The sequence below is a fragment of the Hylobates moloch genome, unplaced genomic scaffold (assembly GCF_009828535.3).
Source record: "Hylobates moloch isolate HMO894 unplaced genomic scaffold, HMol_V3 SCAFFOLD_17, whole genome shotgun sequence".
In the NCBI taxonomy this organism is placed as follows: Eukaryota; Metazoa; Chordata; class Mammalia; order Primates; family Hylobatidae; genus Hylobates; species Hylobates moloch.
The window spans coordinates 43,341,453-43,363,189 of record NW_026652292.1 but is presented as its reverse complement, the minus strand read 5'-3'; the positions used below and the strand labels follow the sequence as shown (position 1 = coordinate 43,363,189).

At 38.9% G+C, this 21,737-nt stretch overlaps 1 protein-coding gene across 1 annotated transcript in view; it reads left to right on the top strand.

Annotated features, from left to right (window-relative positions):
• Window positions 1-19,029, top strand: part of NIPAL1 (NIPA like domain containing 1) — a 20,169-nt gene extending 1,140 nt beyond the window's left edge. Inside the window, exons 2-6 of the mRNA XM_032135590.2 lie at window positions 7,596-7,862; window positions 12,631-12,687; window positions 15,505-15,595; window positions 17,690-17,850; window positions 18,371-19,029. Coding sequence (XP_031991481.1) covers window positions 7,596-7,862; window positions 12,631-12,687; window positions 15,505-15,595; window positions 17,690-17,850; window positions 18,371-18,981 — 1,187 coding nt within the window. The 3' untranslated portion in view covers window positions 18,982-19,029. The remainder of the gene's footprint in view (window positions 1-7,595; window positions 7,863-12,630; window positions 12,688-15,504; window positions 15,596-17,689; window positions 17,851-18,370) is intronic.
• Window positions 19,030-21,737: the final 2,708 nt, after the last annotated feature.

Genomic DNA, 21,737 nt, shown 5'->3' with positions numbered 1-21,737 from the left:
TATATAGTGCCCTTACATATATATATATATATATATGTATATACATATACACCTTTGCAAAGGTGCTCGCAGCTTCCCTGGTTTCCCCTCCTCTTGACTCTTCCAGCTTATTCTTTTTTAACAAGTGAGCTCGTCAAAACCATGCCAGCAAGGAAGAGAAGGGACACCAAAACAAGAAAAATGCCTGAACAATTCACAAGCTATTAAAAAAAAAAATTTAAGGCCACTGGATCTATAATTATTTTCTAGTCTTTTTTTCTCAAAAAGAGCCTGAACAACTCACAAACTATTAAAAAACAAAAATTTAAAGGCAGCTGGATCTAGAATTATTCCCTTGTCCCTTTTTTCTCAAAAAGAGAAAAAATGCGTGAACAATCCGCAAACTATTAAAAAACAAAATTTTTAAGGCAGCTGAATCTAGAATTATTTCCTAGAGAGTCAGGTTGTGTGCCCTTTTTCTAAATAATTTCTAACCCAGCAAATCTGACGGTTACTAACACACCCACCCTTGTTTACCCAAGGATCTGTAAGTAAGGAAGGTATATGAATTACACCCACTTGTGTGAGCTTCTGCAAGTTTTTCCTGCTTTGCTTATGCATTGAGTTCCAACAAGAAACATTTAAGTTCCAGGCTTAATACCTGTGATTAACCATGGTAATTAATTGTGTGAAAAGCTGGTGAGAAAGACTTAGAAATCTGAATGCACATTATTAGTAGTGGGAAGAGATTAGGCTTTGGCATCAGACAGTCTGAGCTGTAACTTAGCTTCCTTGAGCCTTTTGCCTTTTTATAAATTGGGGATCATCCCTCCAGTTTACAGTTCTGAAGAGTAGGTGCAGGTGGGATTACATATGAACTACATCACTCAGCGCTTGACATGCAGTAAACAAAGACTCCATTTTTCACTTTTCATTCAAATAATAAGAGTCCCACGTGCCAAGCACTGGCATAGGTGCTAGGATAGAGGGATCTGCAAGACACTCTGGTCCTAGACTGTAGGACTAGGTTCCTGCTCTCAGGCACCTTACTGTTTAGATGGCAGCTACTATGCAAGAAACAAAGTAATTTAAAAGATCATTATAATAGCAGTAATGTATCAAGACTGTTGGGATGTTTAGATTGGGTATTCAATGAAAGCGCCTTACGAAAGTGATATTCAAGCTGAGACCCAAATGACAAGGGGTCAGTCATGAGATCTGAAGATAGAACATTCCAGTTGAACTTCCATGAAGAAAAAGTTAATTTCATACTTTGGTTTTGACTTTTTTTGTTTTTTTGAGGCGGAGTGCCACTCCGTCACCCAGGATGGCATGCAGTGGTGCAATTTCGGCTCACTGCAACCTCCACCTGGGTTCAAGCAATTCTCCTGCCTCAGCCTCTCAAGTAGCTGGGACTACAGGCACGTGCCACCATGCCCAGCTAATTTTTGTATTTTTAATATGGGTTTCACTGTGTTGACCAGGCTGGTCTTGAACTCCTGACTTCAAGTGATCCTCCTACCTTGGCATCCCAAAGTGCTGGGTTTACAGGCGTGAGTCACCCCCAACCCCACATTGGTTTTGACTTTTAAAGCTATAGATGCTTCAAAAGAGTCTCTAATCCAAAATTATCTTTAAAAGAAACAAATTCAAATATGTATGAAGGTTGTTATAAAGCTGTAATTAAGCCATATGAGGAAGTCTATTTGATTGGGAACGTATGATGGAAAGTGACTGAGAGGTTCCTTTAGATCGGGAAGGCAGGAAAGGCCTCTCTGAGTTGCTTAGTCTTCTCACTCAGAAGAAGCTAGCTATACCAGCCAGCACTCTGTTAACAAGCTCAGGAACGGCTGCTTTGTAAAAAGCTTAAGGTGAGAAGGAACTTATTCTATGAAAGGAACAGAAGAAAAGGCAATAGTAGGGAATGAGGTTAGACAGCTGGAGACAGGATTCCACAAGGCCTTATAGGCTATAGTGGGAATTTTGGATTTTTTTCTGAATGAGAAGGGAAGCCCTTGTGGAGTTTTGGAAGGAGGAATGACAAGATCAGACCTACCTGTCTAAAGGTTCATTTCACCTGATCCTTCTCCCACCTACTCTTTAGCCACATCTCACCATCTCCCTTTTTGTCACCCCAGGCAACCTGGCTGACCGCAGCTTCTTCAACCCCTCAGGGTTTCTGCTTTTAGACTTAGCAGACAGGCTCTTTTGTTTAATCCTGTTTTAAAAAATATATTCCTTGATGCTGCTTTAACTACTTGCTGTGGCACTCTTAACATACGTATAGTTATTTGTTTGTTAATCCTATCTCCCCCCACTGGAATCTAAGAGAGCGGGACCATTGTTGTATCCATTTTTCTATCTCCAGATTCTAGAAAATGCCCAACAGGTAGTACACCATACATATTTGTTGAATGAAGGAAAAGAAGATTAGTGTTTCACAGAGGGGTGAGAGGGAGAGTAATGCGATATGATGTCAAAGACGAGCCAGTTTCAGAGCATGAGAAGCTTTAAAGTTCAAAGTTAGTGAGGAGTTGAGATTTTGTTGTAAGTCGAGATGAAAAACCGTGACAGGGGACAGGGAGTATTAAGCCAGGGAGTGATATAACCTACTTCCCACTGGTTAGCATTTGGAGAATAAATTGTAACAGACATAAAGAGATTTCATTCAGTCATTCCTATGCTAATGTGAATAGGCAGGTATATCACATATTTTTGCTTAGGTTTCTAGGTCAGCTGAAGGTTGACTGATCTAGATGGGGCTCACCTATATGTCTCTGCTTCAGGCTACATGTCCACCTGGGTTTGGCTCCTTCATGTGGGATGAGCTCAGATCTGCTCCATGCGTCTTCTTTTGGGTGCTGAGGCTGAAGGGACAGCAGCTCCTCAGGGAATTACAGAGATGCAAATGAGTAAACCAACCACATAAGCATCCTTGAAATCTAGCTTCATATCACTTCTGCCGACTTCCCATTGGCCACCAAATCACTTCCAGCCCAACATCAGGTGAAGCACCTTTGCCCACACTGGGAAAGGTAAGGGGCTGAATATTGAATGAATAATAATCCAAACTAGCACAGTAGAATAGATGGTGAGACACCCAACTGGAAATATCTTGCGATGATTAAAAAGGTAGTTTTATACAATCATTGACTTTCTTAAAACCAGATTTCTATTCCATGTAATAAACTGGACAGTTTAAATTATTATTTAAATTTGTATTATTATTCTCTATAGGCAAATACTTGACAAATTATTTAAAGCATTTCATCCTTATATGAACATGAATAATAAATTTCAACTGGCTTTTTCTTGTACTTTATATTTTTATTTTTCTGAAATAGAATGCTGGCTGGGAATTGGGTTACTTGGCCCTGGTTTTAGCAGTTGCATAACTTTGGCCAGTGTCACTTAATATATTGGCATCAGTTTCTTTAAAATGTCTCTCCTCTATCAGTGCCTATGAGTTTAGAACTGGTCCATCAGCAACATTTATGAGGCACCAGTATTGTAAGTAATTCTGAGAACAAACATAGGTTATGATCAGACTTTAGAATCATTGAGTCAAAGTCCCTCATTTTACAGGTGGGGAAACTGAAACCAAGAGCCATTACTCAACTTGCCCATGATTATAGATAGTAGATCTTCATTTTTAAATGTTAAAGGTGTGTGTATGTAAGCTATTACACCTGTACATAGAAGATAAATATTAGGTTGAAACATATGAAACTACTTGTCATAGGGTTCAAATTGTTCAGTTATCATCAATTTCATATAGTTCAACATAATATAAGAACATTAGGAGTACTGTTTGTAGGACCTGTAAATTACTTAAATATCAACCAACTATAAAACAGAAAAATTAGTTGTGTGATAGTTATGCAGTGGAATTCTCTAGAACAGTGGGGGAAAAACAAATACTGCAGCTTCATGCATCATGTTTTGATGAATCTCAAAAACAAGTCACCAAAGAACAAATTCTTTATCATTACACTTTCATAGGTGCAAAAAGAGGCAAAAACATTTTCAAGATATATGGAGAAAATCTTTTTTACAAGCAAAAGAATGTTAAAGAGAAAATCAGGATAGTTACTAACTCTGAGGGGTGATGCTTTATTTCTTAAACTGGCTGGTTGATACATTGGTATATATATATTTTTTTATAATATATATTTCCTAAATATTCGTTACTCTCTATTTAGAAAAATAACATCAAAGAAGAAATACATGTTCTTGGCTAGCAAGAGTATACCTTGGTACAGTCACTTTCGAGGACTATTGATCGTGTCTGTTAAAAATGAAACATAATGAATGTAGTAGTTGTTCTCTTTCTGTGGAATAAAGTCTGGATTAAACTCCCTGGAAAATTACTGTGCTCACTTGCATCTTGATAAGCCAATTGTGACTTCAGATGTCTTTGATTCCTTTAAAACACTCCAAATTCCCTGCCCACACACCCTCCATTACCCATCTCTCCCCTTCTCCCATAGGCTACTCCACATCCACTAACCCATCCTTTCTTTCCTCTTTCAGTCATATCTGCCGTAGGCTCTCTCCCTAACATGTTCCCAAAGCATAAAACAATGTAAGTCCTAAGGTCAGTAACCAGACAAGATTTTTATTATTTTTCCTGCCATAAAACTTGGAGCATTCATGCCTGCCAGTTACAATGAGAACTTGCAAAATGCAACAGTGATCATTTGATCTCCCTTATGACCCTCCGCTCCCACACCCCCTACAATGTCAGAAACATTTTGCTGTATCAACAGCTTAGAAGGAATATTGTTTCACTGGAATGAGATCCACCCACACTGATTTCAGAGACAAAGTTTTGGAGTGGTTGTGTTAACTGCATAGTAAATGACATGAATGCAGCCATGGAATTCACTGGTGTGTCAGGTCCGATGTTTTCTTAGGAATGAATGTAATCAAAATTCATACAAAAATTTACTTAATCACTTTCCCTTCTTGGGGCTTAGATGAGATAAACATTGTGTGGAACAAGATTGCTAAGGGCTAGCTTGCTTGAAAATTTGCAGCATCAGCCTGGCCAATGTAGTGAGAGCCCATCTCTACAAAAAAAAACTTAAAAATTAGCTGGGCATGGTGTTGCATGCCTGTGGTTCCAGCTACTTGGGAGGCTGAGGTGGGAGGATCATTTAAACCCAGGAGGTCAAGGTTGCAGTGAGCCGTGATGACACCACTGCACTACAGCCTGGGTGACAGAGTGAGACCCTGTCTCAGAAAAAAAAGAAATGAAAATTTGCAGCAGTTAGGATATTTAGTTTTGGCTTCGAGTTTATTCTGGATTTCTGTTTCTTTGTTTTGTTTTTTTGTTTGGTTTTGTTTTTGTGGAGATCTCGCTATATTGCCCAGGCTGGTCGTGAACTCCGGTGCTCAAGCAAACCTCCAGCCTCTGCCTCCCTAAGTGCTGGGATTACAAGGGTGAGCCACTATGTCCAACTATTCTGGATTTCTGAAACAAAGTTGGATCGTTTTCAAATTACAGAGATAAATGAAATAATAGTCATGAAAACCTTGAATTCCATTATTTTATAGACCTGAACTTCATGGCTGTTTCTTAACTGTGCATGTGGTAAAATTCGGGTGGCTTCATGAAGCTTTGCCAGAGGTACATACGTCCACTTACGGAAGTCTTGTTGCTAAACATCATTTGATCAAACTGCCTTTTGTTGCTTATATGCCTTCTTAAGATTTTTGAAATGTAAAACTTTTCTAAAAATTGAATTACGAAACTGTTTCTGATTAATTTTCCTTTACCCTCTTTTGTTTAGGGTAATTCATAATGGGAGAATTTGCCATTTTTAAAGGAAAAAAATGGGAAGACAGAACATCTTGTCAAAATGTCACCTTGGTGTCTTTTCAAGTGGAGAACAGATTATAAAAAGTTTCTTACATAGTGTAAAACATCTTCATTTTGTGTTTTAGTGTTTAGCCTCAAAATTCCAAGACATTTATAATAGTGGACTTGGTTCAGGGGATTTACATGCTTCTTTGAATCTCATTTTTTAAAAAGCCTAATGATATTTGAATTCATTTTTTATTAGATTCTATTTTCTTTAGGAGAAAGTGGATTAATAGACCTGAAGAATCAGGGAAAGTGGTACAGAAAACTAAACCCACTTTTTTTTTTTTTTTTTTGAGACGGAGTCTCGCTCTGTCGCCCAGGCTGGAGTGCAGTGGCGCAATCTCGGCTCACTGCAAGCTCCACCTCCCGGGTTCACGCCATTCTCCTGCCTCAGCCTCTCCGAGTAGCTGGGACTACAGGCGCCCGCCACCACGCCCGGCTAATTTTTTTGTATTTTTAGTAGAGACGGGGTTTCACCGTGGTCTGGATCTCCTGACCTCATGATCCGCCCACCTCGGCCTCCCAAAGTGCTGGGATTACAAGCGTGAGCCACCGCGCCCGGCCTAAACCCACTTTTAAAATGTTTTCTGAAATATATAACTCTTCATATCCACCAAATGACTCATACCCCACCAAATGAATTAGACAGATTTCTTCTTTTTTTTTTTTTTGGAGATAGTCTCGTTCTGTCACCCAGGCTGGAGTGCAGTGGCGCGATCTCAACTCACTGCAACCACTTCCCGGGTTCAAGTGATTCTCCTGCCTTCACCTCCAGAGTAGCTGGGACTATAGGCACGCACCACCATGCCCGTGCCCCGCTAATTTTTGTATTTTTAGTAGAGATGGGGTTTCACCATGTTGGCCAGGCTGGTCTCAAACTCCTGATCTCAAGTGATCCACCCACCTTGGCTGCCCAAAGTGCCGGGATTACAGCCATAATGCCCAGCCAATTTCTGTTTTTCTTTTTTTCTTTTTTGAGACGGGGTCTTGCTCTGTTACCTAGGCTGGAGTGCAGTGGTGTGATCGCAGCTCGCTGCAGCCTCATCCTCCTGGGCTCAAGCGATCTTCCCACCTCAGCCTCCCAAGTAGCTTGGACCACAGACGTCCGCCACCACGCCCGGTTAATTTTTCAATTTTTTTAATGTAGATGGGGTTTCACTATGTTGCCCAGGCTGGTCTCAAACTCCTGGGATCAAGCAATCCTCCCACCTTGGCCTCCCAAAATGCTGGGATTACAGGTGTGAGCCACCATGCCCAGCGAACAGATTTCTTGCAATGTGATTTCTAGACTGAGGTTGTTATGCTTTCTCCCCACATTCAGGCCCCACAAGCCCTGCTTTCCAGTAGCCAGGCAGATAATGCAGAGTGAAGTGGGTGTGATGGGCTGTGTCGAACTGTTGAGCACAAGCCAGGTCTGAACAGCTATTCGCTGCTCCATCAAGTTGCTGATTCACCAGAACAAAGACACAAGTGTTCCCAGATCGAATTTATAGGGGGAATCCAGGCATTCATGTGAAATTGCTCATTTTTAAATGATGACAGCTAAACACTTTAAAATCATTTTTTAAAATCTGTGCAAGCCAAATCGACAATGTCTATAGGCCTGTGGGCCACCTGTTAGGACTTCCCTGCATGTACTAAAATGTTTCAGTACCATCCACTCAAGGCTGTGTTTCCTGCAGGAAGCCAGTAAGCATCAATACCTCTCCCTTTCATTCCTGACATTCTCTTCTTTCCTTTTTTCCAGGATATGTGCTGTCTCTGGTCTGTCCAAACTCCTCCAAGGCTTGGTGTGAGATCAAAAATGTGTCACAGCTGCTGGCTTCTCCTGTGCTCTACACGGACCTGAATTCCAGCATAAACAACTTGAACATTTCAGCAAGTGTAGAAAACAAATACAGTCTTTATGTGGGCTTGGTACTGGCCATAAGCTCAAGTATTTTTATTGGCTCCAGCTTCATACTGAAAAAGAAGGGCCTCTTACAACTGGCCAGCAAGGGCGTTACTAGAGCTGGTAAGAAACACATGCAACTAATGAATTGCAGTTTCTAACTGCAGAAATGATCCCGTTGTAAGGCCACATCTCAATAGTACTCTTATCAACTTGCTTGTGTAATGATAGTTATTGATTTTTTTTCCATATGGATGTTGGAAAAATACTTAGGTCTTTGATTGAAATGAATAGAAAACTCGTGGTTAATGAAGGGATAGCCAGGCAGACCTACTCAGCATCTTAAGTGTCACTATAAATAGCAGCCTAATTCCATTGTTATCCATTTATTGATTTAATAAATATCTATTAGGTGCCAAACACTGCTAGGGAAGGTTCCTGTTCTTGAGAATCTACTATGAATAAGCAAGTAAACCTATCAGCAATAAAAAAGAATACATGTACAACTAAAAATTCTCCTAGGCTACAGTAATAATAACTCACTGGCTCGGTTTATCTTAATCTCTATCTTCTTGATGGAGTCAGCTGTGTCTGCCAGTCTCTGATCTCTGCCCCCTCTCCAACTTCTTCTTGCTTTTCTCCCCGTCACCTACTTTTCTCTTGTTCCTGGAATACATCTGGTTCTGTCCCACCCCCAGGTCTTTTCCCATTGCGTGGAACTCTTCTCCCTGCCCTTCATTCAGCTGACTCATTCTTCAGACTTCAGTGGGAGTAGCATCATCTCAGAAAGGCCTTCCTTGACCATCCTCTCACAGCAGGTCTCCCCACCCCACCCCCACTATTCTCTGTCATTGCACTAATAGTTTCCCTCACCGTACCTAGGATAATTTTTAGTTGTACGTGTATTCTCTATTGTTGCTGATAGGTTTACTTGCTTATTCATAGTAGATTCTCAAGAACAGGAACCTTCCCTAGCAGTGTTTGGCACCTAATAGCTATTTATTAAATTAATAAATGGACAACAATAGAATTAGGCTGCTATTTATAGTGACACTTAAGATGCTAAGTAGGTCTACCTGACTATCCCTTCATTAACCATGAGTTTTCTATTCATTTTCATCAAGTATACTATAAGATCTAAGCATTTTTCCATATGGAAAAAAATCAATGATTATAAATTACACAAGCAAGTTTATAAAAGAGTACTATTGAGATGAGATTTGTACTATCAGAAAAGAAAACATATGCTGTATTAAAACAATTTGATACTGGCATTAAAGCAGACAAAATCGTAAAAGATAATTTAAAACTTATAAGTGGATCCAAGTATATATAACAATTGAATTTGTTATTTTAAAAAGTGACATTTCAAAACTGTGGAGAAAGGACAAATGATTCAAAGTATTGAGACAATTGGGAAAAATTAGAAGAGAAAAACATGAAAGTTCTACTTCACACCATTCAGCAAAATATATTCCAGATAGGTTAGCGTTTAATTTAAAAATAAAATAATTTTTTTTTTTTTTTTTTGAGACGGAGCTTTGCTCTGTCGGCCAGGCTGGAGTGCAATGGCATGATCTCGGCTTACTGCAACCTCCACCTCCCAGGTTCAAGCAATTTTACTGCCTCAGCCTCCCAAGTAGCTGGGATTACAGGCATGTACCATCACGCCCAGCTAATTTTGTATTTTTAGTGGAGACAGCGTTTCACCATGTTGGCCAGGCTGGTCTCAAACTCCTAACCTCAGATGATCTGCCCACCTTGGCCTCCCAAAGTGCTGGGATTACAGGTGTGAGCCACTGTGCCCGGCCAAAAAATGAAATAATTTAAAAAAAAAAAAAGGCTTTTCTAAGCATAAAGAATTTATTTTATATAAAGGAAGAGATTATCTAGATTGACAAAAAAAATCCTATATGGAAACACTTTAACTGAAACTAAAAAGCAAATGATATATTGGGGGGAATATGACGAAATATGTGACAAAGTATAGTTTCATACTATATAAAAAGTGACTGCAGTCAATAAGTAAAAAGGTTAGTACCCTAACAGAAAATAGACATGGCATATAAACAGAAACAAACGAAATAAGAAATGCAAATGACCAATAAACGTACGTAAGTAAATATTGTTTCACTAGTACCCAAAGAGATACCAAATAGACAATAGTCAGGTTCAGTGTGGTAACATAATTCCAACTTAGTTATTTGCAAGTGTAATGACCAATAAACATACATAAATAAATATTGTTTCACTAGTACCCAAAGAGATACCAACTAGACAATAGTCAGGTCCAGGGTTGTAATGTAATTCCAAGTTAGTTATTTGCCAATTTCTTAAGAAGAAAGTCCTAAATAAGCACAGTTAACTACTTTGTCTTCATAGCTTATATATCCTGTTTAATTATAACAAAATCAATTAGGTCAAATGCAGAGGGCTAAGTATATTAAAATTGATGAGAAAACTCCATTTTCTATAGTAAATATAATGACATAAAGTCACAGATTAGAGTAGTAGGAAGATAACCTTTTGAATACCTTAAAAGCATTTTGTCCTTTTCAGTAGACGAAACAGAAACTTGATTTCAGCATGACAAGGTAGAGAATAAGCAGAGTGCATCTGCCTGATGCTTGTTATTCTCTCATTGACTAATCCAAACTCTCAAAAGCTCTTACGTCAACCATCTTCTTCCCTTTACAGTCCTCATTAGTATCAATGTAATTTACTATTTACGTTTTCTGTTTTTAATTTTAACCATAGCTGAATTGAAGTATTTATGTCCACACCTCTGACTGACATAAATACGGTGAACCTGGTGATTAAATAAAATTTCCTGCAAATTAAGAAAAACTTATGATTTGTGGAAAAACAAAGGGGTGACATGGAAACATCACACAGAAAGTTTTAAGCAATCCTAAGCAAAAAGAACAGAGCTGGAGGTATCACAGTATCTTCAAATTATACTATAAGGCTATCATAACCAAAACAGCATGGTACTGGTATAAAAATACACACATAGATCAGTGGAACAGAATAGAGAACCCAGAAATAAAGCCACATACCTACAGCCAAGTGATCTTTGACAAAGTTGAAAATACTATACGCTAGGGAAAGGCTACCCTATTCAACAAATGGTGCAAGGAAAATTGTAGAACCGTATATATAAGAATGAAACTGGACCTTATATCTGACCATATACAAAAACCTACTCAAGATGGATTAAAAACTTAAATGTAAAACCTGAAACTATAAAAGCCCTAGAAGAAAACCTAGGAAAAACTTTTCTGGACATTGGCCTAGGCAAAGAATTTGTGACTAAGTCCTCAAAAGGAAATGCAACAAAAACAAAAATAGACAAATGTGACCTAAAGTAAAAAGCTTCTGCAGAGCAAGAAAAATAATTAACAGGGTAAAAAAACAGCCCGCAGAATAGGGGAAAATACTTGCAAACTAAGCATCTGACAAAGGTCTAATACCCAGAATCTACAAGGAACTCAGACAAGAAGAAAACAAACCCATGAAAAAGTGGGTAAAGGATATGAACATACATTTTTCAAAAGACATGCAAGCGACCAACAAATATATGAAAAAATGCTCAGTGTCACTAATCACCAGAGAAATGCAAATTAAGACCACAATGAGATACCATCTTACACTAGTCAGAATGGCTATTATTAACAAGTCAAAAAACAACAGATGTTGGCAAGAATGCAGAGAAAGGGGAATGCTTATACTCTGTTGGTGGGGTTGTAAGTTAGTATAACCACTATGGAAAACAATATGGAGATCTCTCAGAGAACTAAAAATAGAACTGCCCTTCAATGCAGCAGTCCCACTACTGGGTATCTACTTTAAGGAAAAGAAATCATTTTATGAAAAGACACTTGCACTCAAATGTTTATCACACCACTATTCACAACACCAAAGTCATGAAGTCAACTTAAGTGCCCATCGACAGAGGACTGGATAAAGAAAATGTGGTATAATTATATACACACACCATAGAATACTACTTAGCTGTTAGAGAAATGAAATCATATCTTTTGCAGCAACATGGACGGACCTGGAGGCCATTATCCTAAGTGCAGTGACTCAGAAACAGAAAATCAAAAGCTGCACGTTCTCACTTACAAGTGGGAGCTAAACCGTGGGTACACATGCACATTCAAAGTGGAATAATGGACATTAGAGATTCCAAAAGGTGGGAGGGTAAAAAGGTAGAAGCAGGTGAGGGATGAAATACTACCTGTTGGGTTCCATGTTCACTATTCAGGTGATAGATACACTAAAGGCCAGACTTTACAGTAGATTTATGTAACACAACTATACTTGTACCCCTGAATCTATTTTAAAAATCAGGAAAAATAAAACAAAAATGAACTCTTGATTCACAAAAGAATAAAATGGGTGACAGAAAAATGCAGATTGAAATGATATACCATTTTAAAACTATCAAATTTGCAAAGTTTTTAAAAAAATTGACATAACTTTTTTGGAGGGCAATTTGGTAATACATGTAAAGTTCTTTTAAAAATGCACTTCCTCCTACCCAACAATTAACGCTTCTAGGAATTTATTGTGGAGAAATAATCATTCCAGTGTTGCAAAGGTAAATGTGTAGGGAGGTTCGTGAGAGCATTATATTTATAACAGAAACATGGAAAAAAATCTAAATGCAATTAATCCGTTAGGAGATTTGTTAAGTCATTGTAAATTGGGGGAAAAAAGCTTTAGAAGAGCTTTGGAAATGACCAAGTAAATAAGCTAAGAGACTTTAGATTTACTGACTTAACTTTTCTAACCATAATCAAGTACGCTTCCTAGAAGTCAATTCTTCAAACCTTCCTCCAGTGTAGAACCCATTTTTTGTTAATTTTTACTTTTTGTATTTTAGGACAAGGTGGACATTCTTACCTGAAGGAATGGCTCTGGTGGGTAGGATTGCTGTCAAGTAAGTTTTTAGTACCGAGAATACTGTTTATTTGTAAGATAGTAAATAGATTACATGAAATTTTTCATAATTGGTTAATCTTCCTGTCAAGAATGGAACAAGGATGGAATTTAAGTCTAAAAATCTTTGTGTTAGTATAATATATTGTCCTATATATACGATTATAGATAAATAAATTAATTTTTACTCTTATTTCCCACCCCCTGTGCTCTCATTACTGTCCTGGAATGCAAGGGAAAAAGTTGACCTTTGAAATATTATATTTTAACCACAGACTTCTTGTATTTTCTTCACCATAACCATAGAGAAAAGTACTTTTCTTTCATATTTTCCCACCTCCTAATTTGAACCTGTGACTATTGTAGCTGCATATTTTCTCAAGAAAGAGTACAGTTTCCTCGCCAGGACAACAACACGGATAAGTGAAAGGCTTCTGTGGCTGCTTGGTACTGAATAAATGGAGAAGAAATGAGGGGTGTCAGCACTCTCCTTCCTCCCAGACCTGCTGTGAGGATTAAACGAGACTTTATAGGATCTGAAAGCACTTTCTAAATGCTAATGTGATGTCCAAATAGAAGGCAGTGTTCATCTCCCTCGGCCACTTTTGCTGACTTCAGTCTCCCCACTAAGTGAAATTTCTTAAATCCCAAAGCGGAGGCTCCCCTCAAAAAGGGCATCATAAATTCCCTCTGTAGCCAGGAGTCTTAAAGCTTCCCTGAATTTCCCCAAACCAAGCAACACATTTCAGTATTTGTAAGATCCTGTTATGAGAAGGAACTGGGTACCTTTTCTTTAATAAATGGTGGAATCTAAAAGGATGATTAATGAAAAGAATTTATGTATAGCCCCTTCAGTTTTTGTTTATTGTTTTTGTTTTGTTTTGTTTTGTTTTGTTTTGTTTTGTTTTGTGATGGAGTCCTGCCCTGTGGCCCAGGCTGGAGTGCACTGGCACGATCTCGGCTCACTGCAGCCTCCGTCTCCCAGGTTCAAGTGATTCTCCTGCCTCAGCCTCCTGAGTACCTGGGATTACAGGCGCACACCACCACACCCAGCTCATTTTTGTATTTTTAGTAGAGATGAGGTCTCACCATGTTGGCCAGGCTGGTCTCGAACTCCTGACCTCAGGTCACCCACGTCGGCCTTCGGAAGTGCTGTGATTACAGGCGTGAGCTACTGCGCCTGGCCACCGCTTCAGTTTTTAGGGTGCTTTTACATCCATTTTCTTTATTTGAATAAAAATTGACAAGGGCTGTCTGGGAAGATTCCAGATAGGTATTTGGATCATTCTCTTTTTCTGTCTTACTTGCATCTCCCCACCCTCTACCCATACTTTATAATGAAAATATAAGGAGAATATTATGTGACTACATTTGCAATTTTGTTTTCACCATGTAAAAAAAGTTTATGTCAGTATTGAAGAGAGAAAAGCATACATTAGAGATTAAGTAAGTGACATACATACAGTACTTTAATCATGAAGTCGATGTTTTCCTGGAAAGCTATCTATAAAGATAAAACTATAAATAATATAAAGTATCCAAGGAAACCTTAATATTCCAAGAAAACTGCCACGATTTTTTTTAGACAGAGTCTCGCTCTTGTCGTCCAGGCTGGAGTGCAGTGGCGTGATCTCAGTTCACTGCAACCTCTGCCTCCCAGATTCAAGCGATTCTCCTGCCTCAGCCTCCAGAGTAGCTGGGATTAAAAACGCTTGCCACCACACCCGGTTAATTTTTGTATCTTTAGTAGAGATAGGGTTTCACCATGTTGGCCAGGCTGATCTCGAACTCCTGACCTCAAGTGATCTGCTCCCCTCTGCCTCCCAAAGTGCTGGGATTACAGGCATGAGTCACCATGCCCGGCCTTGCCATGATTCTTTTGATGAGAGCAATGTCTTAATTATTCTGTTCTGTAAGTTTGGATTTGTTTAATGATGTTTTCCTAACGGTGAATACTCTTACAGATTTGGGGGGATGTAGCATAGCAGCCAGACAAAGGGAAAAAGAAAAAATCATGCTGGTGTTCCTTTCTCTCTCTACAATAAGCATTTGCTTGGTGTAGTTGCCAGCATGAAATACTACATTCTGTGGGCAAGTTTCCAACCGTGTTCTGTGAGAATAACTTGGCCAGTACAAGAGCCCAGCTCTTGAAGGGATTTCTCTCACTCTAGAAGTTATTTATAGCACACTATATCATGCAAGTCTAGAGTTCCTCAGATAAGAAAAAGATTACATTCAGGAGCATATCATGACTTTAAAACAGCTGCCTGGATCTCGTGAAGCTACTGAGATACTGTTACTTGCTTGTAGGTCACTTACGGTAGAGGGAAATCTAACTTCATGGGCCTGCGACAGGTATTTCTGGCTATTCCCTACCTACACACCAGATTCAACCATTCTAGTTTTCCAAGCTGGTTTTGGTTTCTGTGGGTAGCCTACAAAACTTTAGGTATTCTTGAGCAAGTGAAATAATTCTCTGCTTACTACAAAGCTACCTCTACTAGATTTCATCAGAATCACCAAACATGTCTTCAATATTGAAGTAGCTAAAAATTTCTATTGAAAGCCATTTAAAATGAGTACTCATCTGTCACCATTTTTTGCATCTTTTGAGTTTGTATCACCTGGTATTACAGTTTGTCTGCGTCTCTTAATATTAATTATCTCCTACCCGCTATAAAACACGTTACATCATTCTTTTTAGCTAGATCTTCCCATGTATTTGGGTTAAAAGTCCACTGCTTTGTGTGAGTCGTTTGTTTTTCTCTTCTGACAAGTAAGCCCATTTTTTATATCAATATCTCTGCTTGCTTTCTAGTGGGAGCAGGAGAGGCTGCAAATTTTGCTGCTTATGCTTTTGCACCTGCCACCTTGGTCACCCCTCTGGGTGCTCTGAGTGTTCTCATAAGGTATGTGAGTAACAGGGAACTTGGCTTCTGTAGGTATTTTAAGACCAAGATAAACTTAAACCATAAGAAACATACGGCTATGGATATCTAAAAACAAACACACAAATCTAGACCAACCTGGGTTCTAAAAGTCTAGATGAACCCAAATTATTTCTGAGGCTCCTGGGAAGCTTTGGACAAGTCACTCAGCCTCAGTTTACTCATTCATAAAGTGAGAATAATACTTTTTCTTGCCTGAAATGACAAAAATAACTTGAGAAGACTATAAAATAACAGCAGAAATAGGAAATAGACTGTCACATTATTATTTTGAAAACCTCAGACACAGTGAGTTTGATTTCCTACTAACATAAATGTGTTTTACATTTGTAACAATGCAATGAAGCATGGAAGATTTTTTAAATCTCTCATCAGAACAAATTGCCAGAGTCCTGTCAATTCTTTTTCTCATCATAGTGGTTAGTGACCATAGTTATCAGAGGACTTTTAGAAGTATGGTGTTTTGGTTAAATTTTAACTCTCACTAAAATTCTTGCGTTGTTTGCTGGATACTTCTATTTGGAGACCCTGTAGTTTTAATAGTGGAAACAGGAATAATTTTCCTATTTCATGGAATGTGGATCTAATTTTTCTGAGTTTATTATGATCCCAAATGAATGTGTTTAATAAGCATATGCATTTTTGTCTGTTCTTTTCTTGTCTTTTTCTTTTCTATTCATTATCAACCTCTTGTAGAAAACTTATGATTGAGCCTACTAAATTCTTTTATCTTCTTTATAGGATTGTTATGAGAATTAAGTGAGTTAATACACCTAAAGCACTTCAAACACTTGTCTATGCAATGAATAGCTAGCAGTAATAGTAGTAATAGTGTCTTCACTAAGGCTGCAGTCCTAAAAGTGGCCACACGAGGGCAACTCTAGGAAAGTACCTGGTAATTTATCATAATCTTGAGGACAGATGGGCACTTAATTGCCTTCATGGGGATGCCAGGGCATTAGAGGAAGGAGGCTGGCTTGCAGAAACCACAGCAACTGAAGCATTAGCAGTACCGGATAGGTCTAAGTATCAGAGCAGTAACAGGTGGTAAGGAAGTATTTTGATATTTTGAAAGTCTGTATCAAGCTTCTCCAACCCATGGCCCATGGGCTGCATGTGGCCCAGGACAGCTTTGAATGTAGCCCAACGTAAATTTGTAAACTGTCTTAAAACATTATGAGTTTTTTTTTTTTTTTTTTGAGACGGAGTTTTGCTCTGTCGCCCAGGCTGGAGTGCAGTGGCGCGATCTCGGCTCACTGCAAGCTCCGCCTCCCGGGTTCACGCCATTCTCCTGCCTCAGCCTCCCGAGTAGCTGGGATTACAGGCGCCCGCCACTGCGCCCAGCTAATTTTTTGTATTTTTAGTAGAGACGGGGTTTCACCGTGTTAGCCAGGATGATCTCGATCTCCTGACCTCGTGATCCACTCGCCTCGGCCTCCCAAAGTGCTGGGATTACAGGCGTGAGCCACCGCGCCCGGCCCGAGTTTTTTTGTGATTTTTTTTTCTTTAGCTCATTAGCTATCATTACTGTTAGTGTCTCTTATGTGTTGCCCAAGACAATTCTTCCAGTGCGGTCTAGGGAAGCCAAAAGATTGGATACCCCTGGTCCGTTTGATTGTAGTGGTGTAAACTAGCTGATTATTAGCCTTGAGCAGAGTAATTTTTCTTGAGGAATGTATCTTTCTTTGAAACATCCATGGGCATACGTATTCTAAATGTATCATGCCAGTAAGATATAAAAGATATTCTGTTTTGCTTGGCTTTACAGGAAAAGATGGGTAAATTGAACATGACGAATAGAACCTCTTGTAAGATCACTGGAAGATTATGAGACATAGAATATTATAGCTCTTTAGATATAAAAACAATGAAGCATATTTGATTTCCCATCATTTCTGAGTTTCAAACCAGTCTAGGGTTTTCAGTGTCATATAGCATATTCCAGTCAGCTCATTGGGATACATGGTGGCATGTACCACAGTGTGACTTCTGAGCTGCCATGAGATCAAAAGGTAATTGAACTATAGTGATTTTTAATTTTTTCTCTCCCAACAGTGCAATATTATCTTCCTACTTTTTAAACGAGCACTTGAACATTCATGGGAAAATAGGCTGCATATTAAGTATATTGGGGTCAACTGTGATGGTTATCCATGCCCCAAAGGAAGAGGAAGTCACATCTTTGCATGAAATGGAAATGAAATTGAGAGACCCAGGTCTGTGATTCAACCTAAAGAACCACTCAAATTCTGCTCCACTTTCTCTCCTCACCAAATAGTATCTGTAATAATATTGTAATAAGCTGTCTACATTGTGGGCCGCATTGTGGGTTGTGAGACACAGTGAGGTTGGATTATTATTTCTCCTGAAAAGATGGCAGAACTTATTTTTGTGTTCATGCTTCCCCTCTTACACAATGAAAGGGAGAGATGGGGATGGTAGAGGCAAAAGATATATATTCAAAATCAAATCTTTGCCACTTTCTTCCTCTGAAAAGAAAAAGTTAACCTGATAATATTTGCCCTAGCTCATAGTGGTATTGTTGAGATTTAAATGATATGTTTGTGAAAATCCTTTGTAAAATATTGAGAACTACGCAATAGAATGTTGTTTTTAATTTGATCTCACTTCTATTTCTAAAATACCTATGCTCTTAAACTCATGACTAACAAGATTTCAGAAAGGTATGATCCTGTGAGCATTTTCTAAAGTCAAATTCTTTTCTCCTCCTAACAGGATTTATTTCCTTTGCTGTGATCATAACTGTGATCTCTTTGGTGCTGATTTTGATCGTGGCTCCCAAAAAAGGACAGACCAATATATTGGTTTATATTTCAATCTGTTCCTTGATTGGAGCATTTTCAGTTTCTTCTGTCAAAGGCCTGGGAATTGCCATCAAGGAGCTGATAGAATGGAAGCCAGTTTACAAACATCCCCTGGTCTTTGTTTTGCTGGCTGTACTCGTGCTTTCAGTAACTACACAGATCAACTATCTCAACAAGGCACTGGACACCTTTAATACCTCTCTTGTGACACCCATTTATTATGTATTCTTCACATCCATGGTAGTGACTTGCTCTGCCGTCTTATTCCAAGAGTGGTATGGCATGACAGCTGGAGATATCATTGGGACCCTGAGTGGATTCTTCACTATTATCATTGGCATCTTCCTTCTACATGCTTTTAAAAATACTGACATTACTTGGAGTGAGCTTACATCCACTGCTAAGAAAGAAGCCGTCTCTCTGAATGTCAGTGAAAACAATTATGTTTTACTAGAGAACTTGGAGTGCACAGCCCCGGGATACAATGATGACGTTACCTTGTTTAGTAGAACTGATGACTGAAGTCTCTAGAAACACTGAGTTTTAACCAGTGTGAGACACACGAAGAGGAAAACGAATGCTTGCTTCTTGGAAGAACTGCTAGGAAAGTTAGCATTTTTACAGTTCTAACTAATTTAGATGTGAGGCCAAGTAAAAATGCCATTTTTTTGGCCATCGAATTTGAAAATCAAATTGATTAGCCTCCAGAATTTCTACAAACTTTGAAATACTCTCTAAGGATCAAAGAAGTCAAAGAGCTATGTGTGTCTTAGAATAATGTCCTTCTTCTGGTCACAATATCTTTGTCTCGGCCAGGTGGCTCTTCATTTCTTTGGTGGCTATTTTTAGATTTACAGTCATTCACCAATATACAGTTAGCAGTGTTCTGATAGACGCAGTATCAGTCATATTCTCCACTGAGTCATAATTTCAAATTATTAAAACTGAGAAGAGAGGCCGGGCGCGGTGGCTCAAGCCTGTAATCCCAGCACTTTGGGAGGCCGAGGCGGGTGGATCACGAGGTCAGGAGGTCGAGACCATCCTGGCTAACACGGTGAAACCCCGTCTCTACTAAAAAATACAAAAAAATTAGCCGGGCGTGTTGGCGGGCGCCTGTGGTCCCAGCTACTCGGGAGGCTGAGGCAGGAGAATGGCGTGAACCCAGGAGGTGGAGGTTGCGGTGAGCCAAGATCGCGCCACCGCACTCCAAAAAAAAAAAAAAAAAACTGAGAAGAGAGGCCAGGCACGGTGGTGCACACCTGTAATCCTAGCAGTTTGGGAGGCCAAGGTGGGCAGATCACTTTAGCTCAGGAGTTCGAGACCACCCTGGGCCACAAGGCAAGACCCTGTCTCTACAAAAAATACAAAAATTAGCCAGGCATGGTGGCACACGCCTGTAGTCCCAGCCACCTGGGAGGCTGAGGTGGGAGGATCGCTTGAGTCTGCGAGGCTGGGGCTGCCGTGAGCCCAGATTGCACCACTGCGCTCCAGCCTGGGTGACAAAGCAAGGCCCTGTCAAAAAAGAAGAAGAGAAAGGGCCAGGGACTTCTGCTTTAAAAAACTTTTTTTAAAACTGAGAAGTGAGATCACGGGTGCTTTGTTCTTCCTTCTGCACCTCCTTCTTAAACTAGATAGCTAATTAGTTATTTTAAGAAAAAAGAAATTTTTTTTAAAAAGCCTGCTTTATTTGTTAGTGGGCTAGAATACACAAGACACACCCACCCATGAAGAGTTTATGAATTGTAACTTATTGACATATCATAGGAATTTACTACCAGTTAAAGAGGGAGAACGGAGGAAGAGAAAAATACTTCAGGTAAAGGAAAAAGTTTTCTTCTCACAAAAACACAGACACGTGATTGTTTTCACAGGTTCCATTAATTAACTCAGGTCTGGAAGACATAGGACAAAATGGAGTTTCTGAAGAAGTCCAGGTGAATTCAGCTTTGGAGTCACTTATGTTCATTTTTTTCCCTTTCTTTTACTATTATCCTAAAGGTTATTTTTTTTGTTGATATAGAGATTTTTGTAAAAGATTGCTACATTATTTCAGGATTATATCCTACATTTCAATTGCTCTCAAATGTTTTATCCCTAAAGAGTGAGTTTTTCACAGACTGGAAGCAACTAGAAAAATCTTTGTGAAAAATCTGAACAAATTATCATAATGGCTCTCTTGAAATTTTGCACTTTCACCCTTATTAAGGAAATTATAATTAGTTACTAACCTTTAAAAATAGGTATATTCTAATAGGATAGAAAGTTAACTTCCTGGCAAACAAAATACTAAGATCTCAGGGGCTACTGCAGGAAAATACCTTTTTTGCACATTAAAATGTTTATAAAATTTTCCTCTCATTTCAAATGCATGGCAGGAATAACATTTTTGGTGGTCTTTAATGTGATGGACAGATTTACTGTCACTTATTGATTTTATGGAAAATAAATTGGCTATCTTATTTTTATACTAATCTTATTTTTCTCAAAACAAAAATCCTAACCAAAAAGTTGTCATTAAAAAAAAAAAAATTCAGGTTGACTGAATGTTTTTCTGCTCTAACCTTAAATGTTATTAGGTTTGGTTTTTGTTTCTAAGCTAGTTGAAGACTACCCGAGGTAATAATGGTAAACTTTATTATTCAGAATTCAATTAAACTGACTTCAGCATTTCTGCAGTTCTATTAAACAATGACTGATGTTCACAATGACAACCGACCTGAGATGGCTGCAAGGCCCTAATGTTCCATTATACATTATAGTCTTTTCAGCATAGTTTAGTGTTGAGTGCAATTCTAATGCATTCTACGTTTTTGAAAATCGATAATCCATGGAAGGTCCATGGGTTGATACCTCAGGTCAAAAATGTGTTTACTCTGTTGATTGCTGTTTCACTTTACTTGTATATCAGATATATAAGCTATGAACACAAGTTTGTAGTAAAAGTATCTTCTGGCTGGGCAATGGCTCACACCTGTAATTCCAACACTTTGGGGGGCTCAGGTGGGAGGATTTCTAGTCCCCAGGAGTTTGAGACCAGCCTGGGCAATAAACTAGACCCCATCTCTCTAAAAAATGTAAAAAACACCAAGAGGCTGAGTGAGGAGGATCATTTGAGCTTAGGAGTTCAAGGCTGCAGTAAGTTATGATGGTGCCACTGCATTCCAGCCTGGGTGACAAGAGTGAGACCCTGACCCAGAAAAGTATCTTCTGATAAAGTGGCATTTGAAAATTGCAGAAATTTTAATATTTTGTCTTTTAATATTAAGAACTTTATTGAT